Raw genomic sequence first — 16,701 nt, 5'->3', positions numbered from 1 at the left:
TAACCACAACTACAACAAGATGTAAAACACTTGAAAACAGAGTCATTCAAACTCAGGACCTCTGCCAGGCAGACTCAGCAGTGCCCTGGGCTCCAGCAGAACAAGGACAAGGCAGAGTTCATGGTGTGGCAATGGAAATTAGGAAGCAGCAACACACGGAGACCGTGCCGTCATGGAAGTCGTACCCCGGGGCTGGTGCTGTGGTGCAGCAGGTTAAAGCCCTGGCCTGAAGCTCAGGCATCCCATATGGGTGCCAGTTCAAGTCCCGGCTACTCCTCTTTGGTCCAGCTCTCTGCTATGGCCTGGGAAAGCAGTGGAAGATGGCCCATGTCCTTGGGCCCCTGCACCTGCGTGGGAGACCTGGAGGAGGCTGCTGGCTCCTGGCTTCAGATTGGCGCAGTTCCTGCCCATTGTAGCCATTTGGGGAGTGAATCAGCAGATGGAAGACTCCTTTCTCTGTCTCCACCTCTCTCTGTAACTCTGTCTTTCAAATAAATAAAATAAATCTTTTTTAAAAAGTCATACTGCAAGGCCCGTGCAATGTGGAGAAATGCCACTGGCCTAGAAAACGGAGGTATAACAACACCTAGGCGTGGGACAAAGGCTAGCAGGGAAAAGACAAAGCTTAAATGAACCCCTTTATTAGATGTATTGTTTTCTGCCTTAAAATACATCTTAAGCTGTTAGACTAACGCACAACAATAAGAAGACTGGAATGGAATCAAACAGAATGCCCAGGAGTTGCTCTGAAAGGTACAGCATCCATGATTTCTCACAGGAGGGAGGCTTTTAGTTGCCATCTCAGCACAGGCAGCAAATGAAGACTGTTGGTGAGGAAAGAGGAGAAGACCCTTTTCAGGCCTGCCACCAAGGTGGCCTCGGGTGTGCCCAGCCACACGCCATCGGGCTCTCCTGTGCTGCTCCAGGGACAGTCCCCACAGGATCCCTGGCCCCGCAGATCCTCGCGTAAACTGACTTTTCTAAAAAAAGCTACCACTGCTTGGGGGAAAAGGACCTATTTCTGTTCCTGTTGCAATGCCTAGCGCTGGCTTACCTTCAGGCTGCTGGCCAGATGAGTGCTGAACATATATACAGCCAGCTAAGATAGACTCACAGCCTGGCTTCTTAATCATTCACTTATTCCCTTTCAGAGGGACAGCGAGAGCTCCCCCTCTGCAGGCTCACTCTCCAAATGCCTGCAATGGCCAGGGCTGGGATGAGCTGAGGTCAGGAGCTAAGAACTTGAACTGGGTCTCCCACATAGGTGGCAGGGACCCAAACACTGGAGCCAACACCTGCTGCCTCCCAGCGTGTGCATCCCCAAGACCCTAAAATCAAGAGCAGAGACAGCCCTCAAACTCTGGCCCTCCATATGGAATGCAGGCATCCAAAGTGGAGCTTTACCATAGCGGCACGTCCATCCCTCACATATTTTTTAAACCAATGAATGTGACACATGAATAATGCTGCAAGTGTGAGCTATAGCACAGAGACATGCACAAGAAAGCAAGGATGCAAGAGTTCACAGGAGCTGCAAGTGTCACGGAGGCCCAAGGCTCAGGTTTCACATCTCGCATGCATCACCCAGCCCAGACTGGAGATGCCACACAACCTCTTTCAGTGTGGTTTGATGTTAGTCATGCGGTCCAGCTGTTTTGTGAGCCATCCAGGTCTCTGAAAGGCAGACTTGCTTGGACCAGAGAGAAGTCTGACCTGCTGCTCTGAGCCTGCGGGTGCTGCCTTCGTGAGACTCCGTGTTGTTAGGCCTCTTTACCTACTGCGCTGTGCCACAAGTAGGGTGGTCAGGCTCCTCGCTGGCAATGAAGCTGTCTTGTCCATCTAATCGTCAGTTTCAGAAGATGGGGGACTTGGGTAGGAAGTTCTACGTCCCTATCCTTATGGAAAGAAATCTAGAACAGATATAATGCCTGTAAATTTATGGACCTAAAAGGAAAATTATGTGTTATGGTTTTCCTGTGTTCCCAAGTAGTGGCTGTAGAAATAGCCCTGCTGTTCCGAACACGCAGACAATGACAAACACCCAAAGAAACACTCTGTCCACCACCATGGCCACATATTTCCAGTCATCTTCTACCTGAAATGCAAACAAAAAGTCACAGCTGTGGTTAAGCATCAAAGCCACAGGACACATGCTCTGCTTCACAAACATGCTTCTTCAAAGACTTCCCCAGCAATTCCAAATAAACGTAGTTAGTTGAGAGGCAGAAAGACAGAGACACAGACAAGGAGAGAGAACTCCCATCTACTGGTTCACTTCCCAGATGCCCACAGCAGCTGGGGATGGGCTAGGGCTGAAGCTGGGAGCTAGGGATCCCAATCCAGGTCTCAGGGACCACGTGGGTGGCAGGAACCCAATCTCTTAAGCCATCACTATTGCTCCTCAGGGTCGGCATTGGCAAAAAGCTGGAGTCAGGAGCTGAAGCCAGGACTTGAACCAAGGTACTCCCCTAGGAGATGTGGGTACCTTAACCAGTGTCTTAACCACCAAGCTAAATGCTTCCCTCCCAGCACTGTTTAATTCAAATAGTGATGCTATGATGTCGCCTACACTTTGTCTGAAGAGGGTCCTTGGCATGTGTCTCCACTGTTGCCTCGTGCCACTGGCTACTGAGTTTAAGAAGAGCTTGAGGAGTCTTGATTCCCTGGGCCACAGGGAATTCTCGACTGCTGGGGGCCCAGTGTTGTGGCACACAGCTTAAGTCACCGCTTGCAACACTGGCATCCCATATCAGAGTTGCCAGTTTGAGTCCTGGCTGCTCTGCTTCTGATCCAGCTCCCTGCTAATGCACCTGGGAAGGCAGCAGAGGATGGCCCAAGTGTTTGGGCCTCTGCCACCCACATGGCAGACCCAGATGGCGTTCCAGGCTCCTGGCTTCAGCCTGGCCCAGCCCGGGCTGTTGCAACCATTTGGAGAGGGAACCAGTGGATGGAAGATCCCTCTCTGTCTCTCCCTCTGTTTCTTTCCATCCTGCCTTTTAAGTAAGTAAGTAAATAAATAAATAAATAGATTTATCTGTTGCAGGTGCAGCTGGATGGGCGAAGGAGACGCGCACTTACCTCCTTGGTTTCATTGTGGCTCTTCATGTTTTCTGCTATGAACTGAACACTGCTGATGACATCTTCCACCTCGGGCGAGTGCTCTGCATCTTCGGCCGCCCACTGTACAGGCTGGTGACTTAACCTTTTCTTGCTGGGGGCAGGCTCACTAGGTTTGTGACAGTGGCGGCATTCCTTAAGAACCTCGGGTTCCACACGATTAGCAAACTTGACTGTGGCAGACCTGCTGGCAACGCCTTTGGGGTTCTGATCAGAAGCTGTGTCCCTGCTCTTGGTCAGAGGTCTGCTCATCACTAGGAGCCGTGGGAGCAGCTGGAGGAAAACTGTCTTCACCCACTTGGGCATGGTGTGTGTGGCTGGGGTGCGGTAGTGTATGTTGAGCACAAACACAGTGACCGCGATGGACAGGGTGACAAAGATCATGGTGAACAGCAGGTACTCGCCCACCAGTGGGATCACCAGAGAGGTGGAGGGGATGGTTTCTGTGATGACCAACAAAAACACCGTCAGAGAGAGCAGAACCGAAATGCAAAGCGTCACTTTCTCACCACAGTCTGAAGGCAGGTAGAAGACCAGCACGGTCAGAAATGAAATGAACAGACAGGGGATGATCAGATTAATGGTGTAAAACATGGGCAATCTTCTGATGTAAAAAGAGTAGGTGATATCTGTGTATATCTCTTCACAGCAGTTGTACTTGATGTCGTGCTTGTAGCCGGAAGCGTCAACGATCTCCCATTCACTGTTTTCCCAAAAATCGTTCATGTCCACTTTCGATCCAATGATCAGAAGATCAATTTCAGCTTTGTCATATGTCCAGGAACCGAACTTTAGGGAACAGTTTTGATGATCAAAAGGGAAAAAGGTGATATCCATCGGACAGGAACTCTTAAAAATGGCGGGTGGCGTCCAGGTGATGTTGCCGTTGTATTGAAGGAGAGCTTTGGTCTTGCCTTCGACTTGGAAGTCACCCACAGCACTGCAAAGCAAAGCAGAGCAAACCCATTAGGAGTAGTCCTTTTGCTATTTGGGTCAGCGCATCAAAGGGAACTTTGGAAAGAGACCCCTACTTGTTGTATAGAACAATGTCAGGCTTCCAGATCTTATCCGCTGGTACACGAAGAGTCTCAATACCATCGTATTCTGTTGGATCCCAGCGCAATCTATAATCATTCCAGATCTGAAAGAAACAAAAATCAGTTTGTGAATGTTCATAACTTCTGCCTGCACTGGCTGGGACTGGCCTGGGACTGAGGACAGAAAATGGGAACTCAGTCTATGTTTCTCTTGTGAGTGGCAGGAATCCAATGACGTGAGCCATCCCTGCTGCCTCCCACAGTCTGCATTAGCAAGAAGCTGGAGTCAGGAGCTGGAGTTGGGCATTGAACCCAGGTACTTCCATGAGGGTGTGCTGTCTCAGTCACCATCTTAACCACTAAGCCAAACGCCTAGGCTATTAGTTTTGTTTTGTTTTTTTTTTAAGAAAATAAACTATTATTTGAAGAGTACACTGTTTTTATAAAAATTTGAGACATTGTATTCATGGAAGATGGGCTGTACAACTGAACTGATTTAGGCACATATATAAAATCCGTAGATAATATTAATATTTATCATTGAATTATTAGTGCGGCCTTCCCTGTTCTGTGGACTTGACCTAAACTGGAATAGCGATACATTTCTAATATTAAAAAAATTTCAAGTGTATGATAATGAGTTTGCTACAAAATCTATTAAAAAATACTTTTTTTATGGAAGAAAGAAATGCAACTGATAGCCAGCTGGTGGAAATTTAATCTGTATGTTCCTGACTTCAGCTACCAGCTTCTCTAAGCTGGTGCAGCAGGAATCAAAGAGTGGGGAGCATCAGTCACTTGGAGTTCACATCACAGACTAAAAAGATGGGAGACTTGAGAGCGGACACCAGCAAGGGCAGCAGTCTCCACGTCACAGATCCCCTTGTCATGAGCTGTCTGCACCTGAGCAGCTCGTATCCAGCCAGCTGTCTCCAGAGCTGGAGTGCAGGCTGTGGGGACGACACGGTTCAGATAACAGGGGCACAGATGACAGAGACACATACGTGACGCAGCCACAGGTTGGTTTCCATGATCTGGTTTACTTCATCCTGGGAGAGAAGAAATAGTAATTTTGAGCCTCACACGTCCTTGCTAGTGGAAGAGAACCCTAGAGCAAGAATGATCATTGAAAAGAGACAGAGCTGAGTTCTTTGTGCAAATGGAGGGAAACCATGTGTAAAAAAGCAGACGGTAGGGGCTAGGGCACATTTTACGGGTAGAAAATTTACGCAGCAGCACTGGTGAGGCAGGTTTTGATTGGAAGGGCTTGGAACCAGGCCATGTACAGTGAGGTTTATTTTTATTTCTTTGAAAGGCAGAGAGCCCAAGATCTTCTATCCACTGGCTCACTTCCCAAAAGTTGGACTCCGGTGCAAGCTCCCAGGCCACTGGATCCCTCATTTCCGAAAAAGTTCCATGCATTCAAGTTCTGGTCTCTTTGCATCCATAGCTTAGGTTGGCTTTTGTCCCTGCACAAGCTGCCTGATTTGAAGTGCTGGGCTCCAAGTTTTCTGTGCACCTGCACAACTAAATCTTACCCAACCTTAGCTGGGGCAGGCATTTGGGGAGTGACCCAGTAAGTGGAAGACACCCATCTCTGCACATCTCTTTCTCTCTGCCTTTCTGTGCAAACAGCAGCATTTAGTGCGCAACCCGAAATGCAGTCTTTCCACACCGGAGCCAATCCTGATGATTTTCAAAAGGATGCTGGCTTCCAACTACCGTCTTTCAGAGCTGCTGTGAGGTCTCAGCCATAAAGGAATCAGGTTCCATTAAACAAAGCAAGAGAGCGGGAAGGAGGGAGGGGGGAGAGAAAATACCGCAGATGGTAATAGGCTCTGAATCTGTTTTGTTGCTTTTGCTCACACGCTAAGAACCTCCCTCCCTCCCCTGGGCCTCAGAACGCTGGCTCTCAGCCCCAGCCTGTGTGCCCGCAGACTCACCTTCCACGTCAGCCTCTGCTGAGTCTTCCAGGTGGAATCTGCTACGCACCCAGTTCACATGCCCTCCTCCCACCCACACCGCCACCTCGGTCTTTCGTTTCTTTTAAATTTATTTGAAAGGCAGAGAGACAGAGACCTTCCATCCACTATTTCACTCTCTAAATATCTGCAATGGGCAGGACAGGCAAGACTGAAGCCAGGAGCCAAGAACTCAATCTGGGTCTCTCATGTCGGTGGCAGGGACCCAACTACTTGAGCCATCCCCACTGCCTCCCAGGGTTCACTTTTGTAGGAAGGTAGAATCAGAAGCAGAGCCGGGACTTGAACTTAGAAACTTTACATGGGATGCACGCATCACATGCAGCATCTTAAAAAAGACTTACTCACTTATTTATTTGTTTGAGAGGCAGAGTTACAGAGACAGAATGGGAGAGACAGAGAGAGAGAGAGGTCTTCCATCCTCTGGTTCACTCCCCAAATGGCCACAATGGCTGGAGTTGCGTCGATCTGAAGCCAGGAGCCAGGAGCTTCTTCCGGGTCTTCCACATGGGTTGCAGGGCCCCAGGACCCAGGCCATCCTCCACTGCTTTCCCAGACCACAAGCAGAGAGATAGATAGGAAGATGAGCATCCAGGACAAGAACCAGCGCCCATATGGGATGCCAGCATGGCAGGCGGAAGCTTAACCTATTACACGCCATGGCACCAGCCCCGCACACGCATCATCTTAACTTCTGCACCAAATGTGGGCTCCCAGCTTCAGTCACTCATTGCACAAATAGTCATGTGCTCCCTAAATACTGGGAAGACAGCAACCACTGGGTGGGAAAAGTCCCCACCTTCATGTGTCTGAGCTGTCAGATGGGGAGACATAAAATGAATCATAGCTTTACCATGCACATGTGCATGTGTGGTTGTGCACAGCAGGGAAGGCTTCTATGAAGCGGCAAGGCTTCAGCAGAGAAGAAGGGGGGGGGGGGGTCGGCGCTGTGGGTAAAACCGCCGCCTGCACTGCTGGCATCCCATATGAGCGCCGGTTTGAGTCCCGGCTACTCCACTTCCGATCCAGCTCGCTGCTATGTCTGGGAAAGCAATAGAAGATGGCCCAAGTCCTTGGTCCCCTGTACCCACATGGGAGACCCAGAGGAAGCTCCTGGCTCCTGGCTTCAGATTGGCACAGCTCTGGCCATTGCAGCCAATTGGGGAGTGAACCAGTGGATGGAGGACCTCTCTCGCTGACTCTCTTCTCTCTCTGTGTAACAACTCTGACTTTCAAATAAATAAATAAATCTTTAAAAAAAAAAAAAAAAGAAAGAAAGAAAGCGAGAGAGAGAGTCAAGGACCACATCCAGGCTGATTCCCCAAATACAATGACTTCCTAAGCAACCACAGATCTCAGCATCAGGGCCACCAGAGACACACTAGAGCCGCCTCAGCCTTGCCACACAACCACTTGGGGACTGCTGGTAGGTCCCCAGGGGAAGCAATAGATTCCCAAAACTTTCCCAGCCAACTTTGCTTTCCAGAACGCCATGGCACCCTCCCGAATCTAGCAGCTGAGGCACCAGCCTGCCCTGACTCCCTGAGCCACTCTGGGGCTCTCTGGTCCCCCACCCCCACCCCCTCCTCACTGTTGCCTCTCCTGGAGAGCCCTCAATGGAGACCTTGCCAAGCTTCCTCCTACAATCGGGTTTGTGTCGAGCTGTAGTAAGTGCCGCGGTTTGAAAAAGTCAGCAAAAGGAATTGCATCAGTGTTTCCTATTGGTCCGAGAAAGCCAAGAAATGAGCTGTATGTATTTATTGACTGGCTAAACAGTTTATGATTTTGCAAATACCGAAGCCTACAGCCAGTGCCTTCTCAATACAAGAATCACCTCCAGAGTCCAGCACTGGCCAAGTGAATACATCTGCAGCTAGCTGTATGTCAGGGAAGGTCTAGCCTCAGAATCTTACAGTCGGGGGGAAGGTCTAGCCTCAGAATCTTAGCTCCAACTAGGTCTCAGAAGTAATTCATAGATGCTCCTTCCACCATCCAGTGCCTGTTGCTCCCTGCATTAGCGCACACTCTGTTCAGAGAGTTGGAGTCACTGGCGCTAGCACTACCTCCCCGGCTGCACTTCCACAGGCTGGTGAGGCTCTGTGTGGTATAGACCTGGTCTGCGTAGGTGTGGACGCCCTCAGAGGTGCCAGCCAACCCTATGGATCAGGACGTCATCTGGCAAGCTATATTCTCCATCTAATTCCAGGCCACAGCAATAGGCATGAGCCCCGCTGTGCACCAGCCCAGCCACAGGAAGCCAGAGACCCGCAAAACCACCCAGATTCCTGGGACCATCACCCTGTACCTCTTTCTTGGGGAAGTAAAGAGTTGGCACTGCAGCTGCATTAAAGGCTTTGGGCTCTTATTTCAGACAGGCTCGTTTCTGGGGTGGTCACAGACTCAGAGACTCAAATCTAAATGCCAAGTGGGCTTTATCTTAGACAGGCATCAAGTGTGGCACTCAGAGGGGCCAGGCCGTTGCCTTTGGCCTTGGTCCTTGCGAGGGGACAGCACACAACTTCTGACGCTGGAAAACCTGGTGGCCTTGCATAGGAGCAAACACTTCCACTCAGAGCTCCCTGAGGGCCAGCTGGGGACTCAGGCCACAGCAGGAGGGCGTGGGGTGGAGCAAACTGGCCGCACTGCATCACCAAGCAACCACAAAGCCTGACAACTAGCACGCGGCCCAGCAGCTGGACCCCAGACACTTATCCCAGTGATGGGAAGATGGACATTTGTCCAGATACCTGCCCCGACGGTTCACAGCAGCCTTATTTGTAACAGACCAAAACTGGAGTCAGCTCCAAACATTCCTCAGTAAGCACTTGGCTTAAAAAAAAAAATCCATGGTAGGGGCCAGTGCTGTGGCATAGTGGCCTAAGCCTCTGCCTGCACTGCTGGCATCCCATGTGGCGCCGGTTCTAGTCCCATCTGCTTCTCTTCCAATCCAGCTCTCTGCTATGACCTGGGAAAGCAGTAGAGGATGGCCCAAGTCCTTGGGTCCCTGCACCCACTGGAAGAATCTCCAGGCTCCTGGCTTCGGATTGTCCTAGCTCCAGCCATTGCAGCCATTTGGGGAGTGAACAAGCAAGCAGAGACCTTTCTCTCTGTCTCGTCCTCTCTGTAACCCTACCTTTCAAATGAATAAATAAAAGCTTTTTAAAAATCTATGGTACATAAATATCAAGGAGTACTACTCAGCAACAAGAAAGAACAAAGCACTGAAGCACTCAACAACTTGAGTGGCTCTCGAAGAAATTGTGCTGACTGAAAAAAAATCCATCCCACGAGTTCACATACAATGTGATTCCATTTATAGAGAACATTTTTGAAATGGCAAAGTTTTAGAAATTGAGGGAGAGGGGCCGGTGCTGTGGCACAGCTGGTAAAGCCGCTGTCTGCAGTGCTGGTATCCCACATGGGCGCCAGTTCCAGTCCCAGCTGCTCCACTTCCGATCCAGCTCTCTGCTATGACCTGGGAAAGCAGTGGAAGATGGCCCAAGTCCTTGGGCCCCTGCATGCACATGGGAGACCTGGAAGAAGCTCCTGGCTCCTGGCTTCGGATTGGCCCAGCTCTGGCTGTTGTGGCCAATTGGGGAGTGAACCAGCGGATGAAAGACCTCTCTCTGTCTCTCTGTCTCTCTGTCTCTGTCTCTCTCTGTCTCTGTCTCTGTCTCTCTCTCTCTCTCTCTGGCTCTCCTCTCTGGGTAACTCTGACTTTCGCATAAATAAATCAATCTTTAAACAAAAAAGAAATCAAGGGAGAAACTGGACAAAGCATACGAGGGGTGGCCGTTACTTCTTACTCCTGCACACGACTGCGAGTACCGCAGTACGTCAGATTTCAATCTAAAGCAGCTACATTTCTCAGTTGTCCCTCGCAGCGAGAGGTGCTTGAGACAGAAAGTAGAAATTGTGCAGCGAGGCTCCTGAGAAAGCTCCTTAGGAAGTCACAGGCATCTGCTCTGCACCCTTTTGCCCTTTGCTTCCTACCTCCTGCTCTGTGCCAGGGCTGTGAACATGGGAGCAGACGGCTGGCCGCACATCTGAGAGTCTAGTTCAAGTCCCAGCTCTGCCTTTCCCAGCTTCCTGCTAATGTGCACCCTGGGAAGTAGCAAAAGACGGCCCAAGCGGTTGGGCCCCCGCCACCCATGTGGGAGACCTGGATGGAGCTCCAGGCTCCTGGTTTTGGTCTGACCCAGCCTCCGCTGTTGCAAGTATTTGGGGAGTGAACCAGTAGATGGGTGATCTCTCTCTCTCTCTCTCTCTCTCTCTCTCTCTCTCTCTCTCACCCTCTCCTGCTTTTCTGTTTCTGTATGTGCCTGTTTGTACCTGTGTTTCTGCTTTTTGAATAATTTTTTGAATTTTTGAAAAATGGACATGAATATGGCTGAGTATAAATACTTGGAGCCTGAGGTGACACTGAGGGAAGAAATCCTACAGGAAGCATGGTGAAGCACAGAAATGGGGTCACCGTTGCATGTCTGGTTGATGCTTTTAGCATCACAGCCCCTGCGAGTGATGTCCTCAGGAGTTGTGCAGTGCACAACCTGGGCAACTGAATGTGGAGGCAACCGCAATCCCAGGAAGCCACCTGGTATAAACCTCCTGGATTGCTAGCCTTGAGATCCCGTCCCACAAGAAAGACAGAAGTTTGTTTTACTTAAGCTGTTCCGTTTTCTTCAATCTTTGACACTGATAGCCGAATGCTAACATGCAGATATTCAGCGTTTTCCCGCCAGTCACCTTCAGAACAGTGCTCTGAAAAGCCACGTGGCCCAGGGAATGGACATGATGGTGCAGAGTGAAGTGGCCGTCATAGACTTTAAGAGGAACTCTGCTCAGAGCTTTGTTTTCCATCAGCCAGTCCACAGCAAGTGCAGCTGCCAGCCCGGCCGGGACCGGCAACTAGCACCAAGCTTCGGGCGGTGGGGGTGGGGTGCGGAAGAGACACTGAGTAAATGGGTTTTGAAAGCGCAAAAGGGGCGGTCTAGGTGAGGGAAAGCCTCTGCTTTGCTGTTGTCTTTAACCAACACTCTGACCTCTATGCACACTACCAGCCCAGGCTAGAAGCCAGAGGGCTCCTGGGCCAGCCTCCTCCATCAGAAGCCGTGGCTGGGGCATGTGATGGACCCTGGCCTTGCGTCCTAACAAAGGGACAGCAGAGAGAAGCCAGCCTTCTTCACCTGCAAGGCAGAGACTGGGAGGGAGGCGGGCTCTTCCCTCCGCCGGGGGTGCTGCCTCCTGCGCACGGTGTGTGTCCTCGGGGAGCTCTGGCTAATGGGGGTCCTGGACTCGCTGCAGCCTCACCACGCTCCCTGAGCCTGCCTGACAGAAGTCTCTCTGAGCCTCAGGCCAGCCCTGCCCCTAACTCTGCTCTACCCAGGAGTGCCAGCCCCTTCCCTCCTCTCCCCACACCGAGGAAATGAAGATCATTCATAAGTAAGCGTTCTAGGCTGGCGTTGTGGCACAGTGATGCTGCCAGCCCACCTCAGGGCACGGGTTCAAGTCCCAGCTGCTCTGCTTCCCACACAGCTCCCTGCTAATGCTCCTGGGAAAGCAGTGGAAGATGGCCCAAGTGCATGGGTCCCTGCCACCCATGTGGGAGACCCAGAAGAAGCTCACGGCTTCAACCTGGCCAGCCCTGGCCATTGCAGGCATCTGGGGAGTGAACTAGCGAATGGAAGACCTCTCTCTCTCTCATTCTGGATCAATTGGCCATGTCTGCCTCTGTCTCACTTTCTGTCTCTGGGTTTGATTGGTCCTGCCTCTTTCTCTCTCTCTCTCTCTCTCTCTCTCTCTCTCTCTCCCTTCCTCTCTCTCTCTCTCCCTCTGCCTCTCTGTAACTCTGCCTTTTAAATAAATAAATAAATAAATCTTTTAAAAACAATCAGCCCTGTGGCCTCCCTTCACATCTCGGGTTCATAAACCAGTTTGGAGAGCACTTGCAGAAATTTAACGTCTCGGTGTGAGTGAGTGCAGGCACCCTCGCCAAGGGCAGGGCTCAGCCGACTGGTGTGTGCTTGTATGATTGCCAGTCCCTTGAGGGCAGCCCCTTTGGAGAATGGCCCCAACCCCTAGAGTCAGCTCCACCTCTGTCCCCGCTCCCCGCCCCCAGAAGCCCGCCACCACTGAGGACCCGTGGCACTCACCACGTTGGCCAGCTGTGTGATGGCCACTTCGAAATACACCGTCACGGGGTCAGAAACGTTTTCCACGGGCCTGATGAACTGGTTGTACTGAGAGAACAGTTTGTGGAACAGTCTCTCCTCGGACGCGCAGCCCACACAGCCTGCGGGCGGGACAGCAGAGCATCAGAGACACAGAGGGCCAGGTCCCCCGAGGGAACGGGGTATCCCGTCTGCGGCTGCGCTAGCTCACCTGCACCTATGCCCCCACAGTTCCCTGAGCCCTGCTTGTGCACCTGCGTGACACAGTGATGCCTCCATCTCGGTACTGGCGTGACAGCAAGGAGGACAATGCTGACTGGGGCACTTTTTAAAGTCTCCGCAGCTGTAAAGGTTTGGAACTTTATGTCACTAAAGCAAACTGACAACCTCACCCACGTTACTAGAAGCTTGCCGGTGACTAAGGAAGAGCCCTGACCTCAGGCAAGCTGAAATCCAGAGTGGCTTTATCAAAGTCTTCACAAGCCATCCTCCTTGTTGAAATCAACTTTGAAACTCAATTGTTGGGGCCGGCGCTGGGACATAGCGGTGAGGCCGCGGCCTGCAGTGCCAGCGTCCCATGTGGGCGCCGGTTCCAGTCCTGGCTGCTCCACTTCTGATCCAGCTCTCTGCTGTGGCCTGGGAAAGCGGTGGAGGACAGCCCAGGTGCTTGGGCCCCTGCCCCGCGTGGGAGACCTGGAGGAAGCTCCTGAGAGACCTGGAAGAAGCTCCTGGTTCCTGGCTTCAGATCGGTGCAGCTCCAGCCATTGCAGCCATCGGGGGAGTGGGCCAGCGGATGGAAGACATCTCTCTCTCATTCTCTCTCTCTTTCTCTCTGCCTCTAAGAAACTCAGTTGTTTGTTGTTTGGGATACTTATGAGAACGCAAGGTTTTACAGGTAAATGTACCTGAAACCTCTTAAAACGAATTCCAAATTAGTTCATAAAAAATAGCCTTCTCTGTTCTTAGACCATCACTTCATGCATCTCTCTGGATGTTTCCAAGGATGCACTAAAAGTTAAGTTGCTTGCTTTCATTTGATGTAATTCACTGTACTAATACCCGCTTTCATTTTCTTTTATGGAGTTCAAAGTTGACACAGGAAATAGCATTCCCCGAATCTCCCACAGGAATTGCTATGTTGAAAGAAAAGACGATGAAAAGGATTGCAAAGCTCCCAAGTCCAACACCCAGGGAAGGAGAGCTGCTGTGTGGACAGCACTGGCCTGGCAGGTGCATTTGGAAGCAGTAAAACACTCAGACTCCAGCAGGAAGGAAAACTGCTAAATGGGAAGCACCATGCCTGCCCCCACAATTAGGAATGACAAAGACTGCTCTCAGAAAACACCAGAAAAGCCCTCCTCATTACCTGTCTCTTCTCCTTTACAACATTCTAGATAAACCCTGCCTCTGTCTTAAAAAGCGAGCCCCCTGCACACCCAGCAGCACCGGGAAACGTTGATTTTTGTACAGCAGAGCAGTCATTGTTCCCTTTCTAAGTCTTCCGTTTCCAAACAAATGATCTGACTCCTAGGACGCATTTCAGCATCGTAATAGGATGGGTTTCCTGGGATGACAATGACTGCCCACTCAGCAGGAACTCCATGCGCAACCTCTTTACATTTTACTTTAGAAGCCACATGTTCATTAGGAAAATAACACAAACATGATGTACACATCCCCTCTTAGATCTCACCTTAGCTGTTTCCCCTAACTAGCCCACGGCAAGCAGAAGAGATCAGCAGTTGTAACAGCGGTGGTTCCCACGCAGAAACTTCCTGTGTTTCCCAAAAGTCTTCAAACCTGCTTGTTCATTCAGATCTCGCTAGAAAGGAGAGTAAGCACACAGAGCTAAACAGGGCGTGAGCGTGAGCAGAAGCAAAACCTACCTTTAAAGAAAGGTGCACACAAGCGGAGACACAGTCCCAGGTGGAGGAGTCCCCGACTCCCGCTGCTCAGCATGACTGAAGCACGCTTGACTCCTCTTCCTGGGCAAAGCACCAGACAGCTGCACGACCCAGACCTTTCAATCCTCCTGCATGCCCGAAACACAGCCAACACGGCTGGTCGCAGAGGCTGAGGCAGGACCACGGCAAATGCAAAGGACTCAGTCGGGTGTCAGATGAGTCATCACACTTGCCGTCACCCAGGATCTCTTTTCGGGCAGGAAAGGTGCAGAAAAGCAGTGAGGGAAAATGAAGCAGCTGGGACAGGCAGGAAGACAGCACAGTGGCTCAGGGCTCCTCTGTAGCTCCACCTGCGGGAGCAAACACACATCTGCTGAGCTCCAGTCACAGGCAAAGCACCTGCTAGACCCCATGGAACACTCATGGGCACGTCAAAGAGTTTGCGGGAAAATAGAATTAAAAGATAAGTTTATGGGTTAAACTGACACCTGGGATGTCAGCATCCCAAATGAGCACCAGTTCAAGTCCTGGCTGCTCTACTTCTGATCCAGCTCCCTGCTAACATGCCTGGGAAAACAGCGGATAATGGCCAAGTGCTTGGGCCTCTGCTGCCCACATCGGAGACCAGGATGGAGCTCCTAGCTCCTGATTTCAACCTGCTTCAGCCCAGGCTGTTGCAGCCATCTGGGAAGTGAACCAATGTATGAAAGATCTCTCTCTCTCTCTCTCTCTCTCTCTCTCTCTCTCTAACTCTGCCTTTCAAATGAAAAAAATAAATCTTTTTTATTTTTTATTTTTATTTATTTTTTGGACAGGCAAAGTTAGATTGTGAGAGAGAGAGAGACAGAGAGAAAGGTCTTCCTTTTTCCGTTGGTTCACCCCCCAAGTGGCCACTATGGCTGGCGCGCTGCGCCGAGCCAAAGCCAGGAGCCAGGTGCTTCCTCCTGGTCTCCCATGCAGGTGCAGGGCCCAAGGACTTGGGCCATCCTCCACTGCCTTCCCGGGCCACAGCAGAGAGCTGGCCTGGAAGAGGGGCAACTGGGACAGAACCAGCGCCCCAACCGGGGATGGAACCCGGGGTGCCAGCGCCTCACGCGGAGGATTAGCCTAGTGAGCCGCGGCGCTGGCAAAATAAATCTTTTTTAAAAAGATAAGTTTATTGAGGTGCAAAAAAATTTTGAAATTCATCTGTAACTTTTTCATAATGTGCATTTCCCACAACTTTTTGAACACCACTTGTTTCCAAATTCAATGTGTTGCCTAGTGATTCCAGGCTTAACTTTGTTAGAAAGCATTCAGATTCCTGTTTCTGCCTTGGTAAGAGCAGCTCAGAGATAACAAAGTGACTTTTTTTTTCCTGACTCCAGTGCTTCTAGTGGCTAGTCCTCCTGAGTCCAGGGGTCGCTGCTCGGACATTTTCATGTTTATTTAAACATCCTTGTCATCACTCAGTTTTGCTCTAAGTTTGGGGCCAATGGAATTCTCATGCCCTGTAAGGGTCAGGACCACCACTTTATATGATCTAGAGACACAGAGGGTGGTGTCTGTGGGTGGGGCTTAATTGACTATTCATAGGGGATGGAAGTGGGTGGGGTTGGGTACCACCCATTTCCTTGCCCTTTTTTGAGCATCTTGGAAGTGTCATGGTGTCAGGTGCATGATGGGAGTAGGAGTGTCAGCCATGGTAATGTATTACAGTGGTGAGACAAGCAGCCATAGATCATCATGGGGATGCAATCAGCAGCCATGTTGGTTATTTTCAGCTGGCACTGGTTCCAGGCAGCAGTTTTTCAGAATTGCAGTTTTCTGTGGCACAAGCGGGCAGTTTGGGCAGAGCAGATGGGGCTACAGGGAGGGGCTAGCAACCTCACCTCCTCCCTCTGTGCCACTTACTTGCCTATAGTCGTTTTACCCCCCTCAGAGATTTTTATCCCTTAATTTTTAAAAAATATTTTATTTACTTATTTGAGAGGTAGAGTTACAGACAGTGAGAGGGAGAGACAGAGAGAAAGGGCTTCCATCCGCTGGTTCACTCCCCAAATGGCCACAATGGCCGGAGCTGCGCTGATCTGAAGCCAGGAGCCAGGTGCTTCTTTCTGGTCTCCCATGTGGTTGCAGGGGCCCAAGCTCTTGTGCCATCTTCCGCTGCTTTCCAAGGCCATAGCAGAGAGCTGGATTGGAAGAGGAGCAGCCGGGCTAGAACTGGTGCCCATATGGGATTGCTGGCGCCGCAGCCAGAGGATTAACCTACTCTGCCATGGTGCCAGCCCTGTCCCTTAATTTTTATGGGAGATTGAGGGAGGAAGTTCCATCTTGTGTAACTTATTTGACTCGTGTCATGGCATCATCCCTACCTAGTCAGGAAGTGAAAATTCCTCACTGTCTGATCTAGAGGTTCCACTGGAGGAGTCAGCTAGTGGCTGGAACTCCTGCATGACCACCATTTTTAAGCAACACTTGAATTCTAGAAGAGACAAGTTTAAGGATTAGG

General features: G+C 50.7%; 1 protein-coding gene across 1 annotated transcript; it reads right to left on the bottom strand.

The window, feature by feature from the left end:
* Nucleotides 1-1,963: 1,963 nt before the first annotated feature.
* Nucleotides 1,964-14,265, bottom strand: CHRNA6 (cholinergic receptor nicotinic alpha 6 subunit). The gene is made up of 6 exons (XM_062213793.1): nt 14,193-14,265; nt 12,289-12,428; nt 5,159-5,203; nt 4,149-4,258; nt 3,079-4,057; nt 1,964-2,095 (listed from the first exon to the last, which is right to left on the bottom strand). Exons 1-6 carry the CDS (start codon nt 14,263-14,265, stop codon nt 1,964-1,966), a joined length of 1,479 nt encoding a protein of 492 aa, XP_062069777.1.
* Nucleotides 14,266-16,701: the final 2,436 nt, after the last annotated feature.

The sequence above is a fragment of the Lepus europaeus genome, chromosome 16, assembly GCF_033115175.1.
Source record: "Lepus europaeus isolate LE1 chromosome 16, mLepTim1.pri, whole genome shotgun sequence".
NCBI lineage: Eukaryota > Metazoa > Chordata > Mammalia > Lagomorpha > Leporidae > Lepus > Lepus europaeus.
This window is presented reverse-complemented; position numbering and strand designations above follow the sequence as displayed.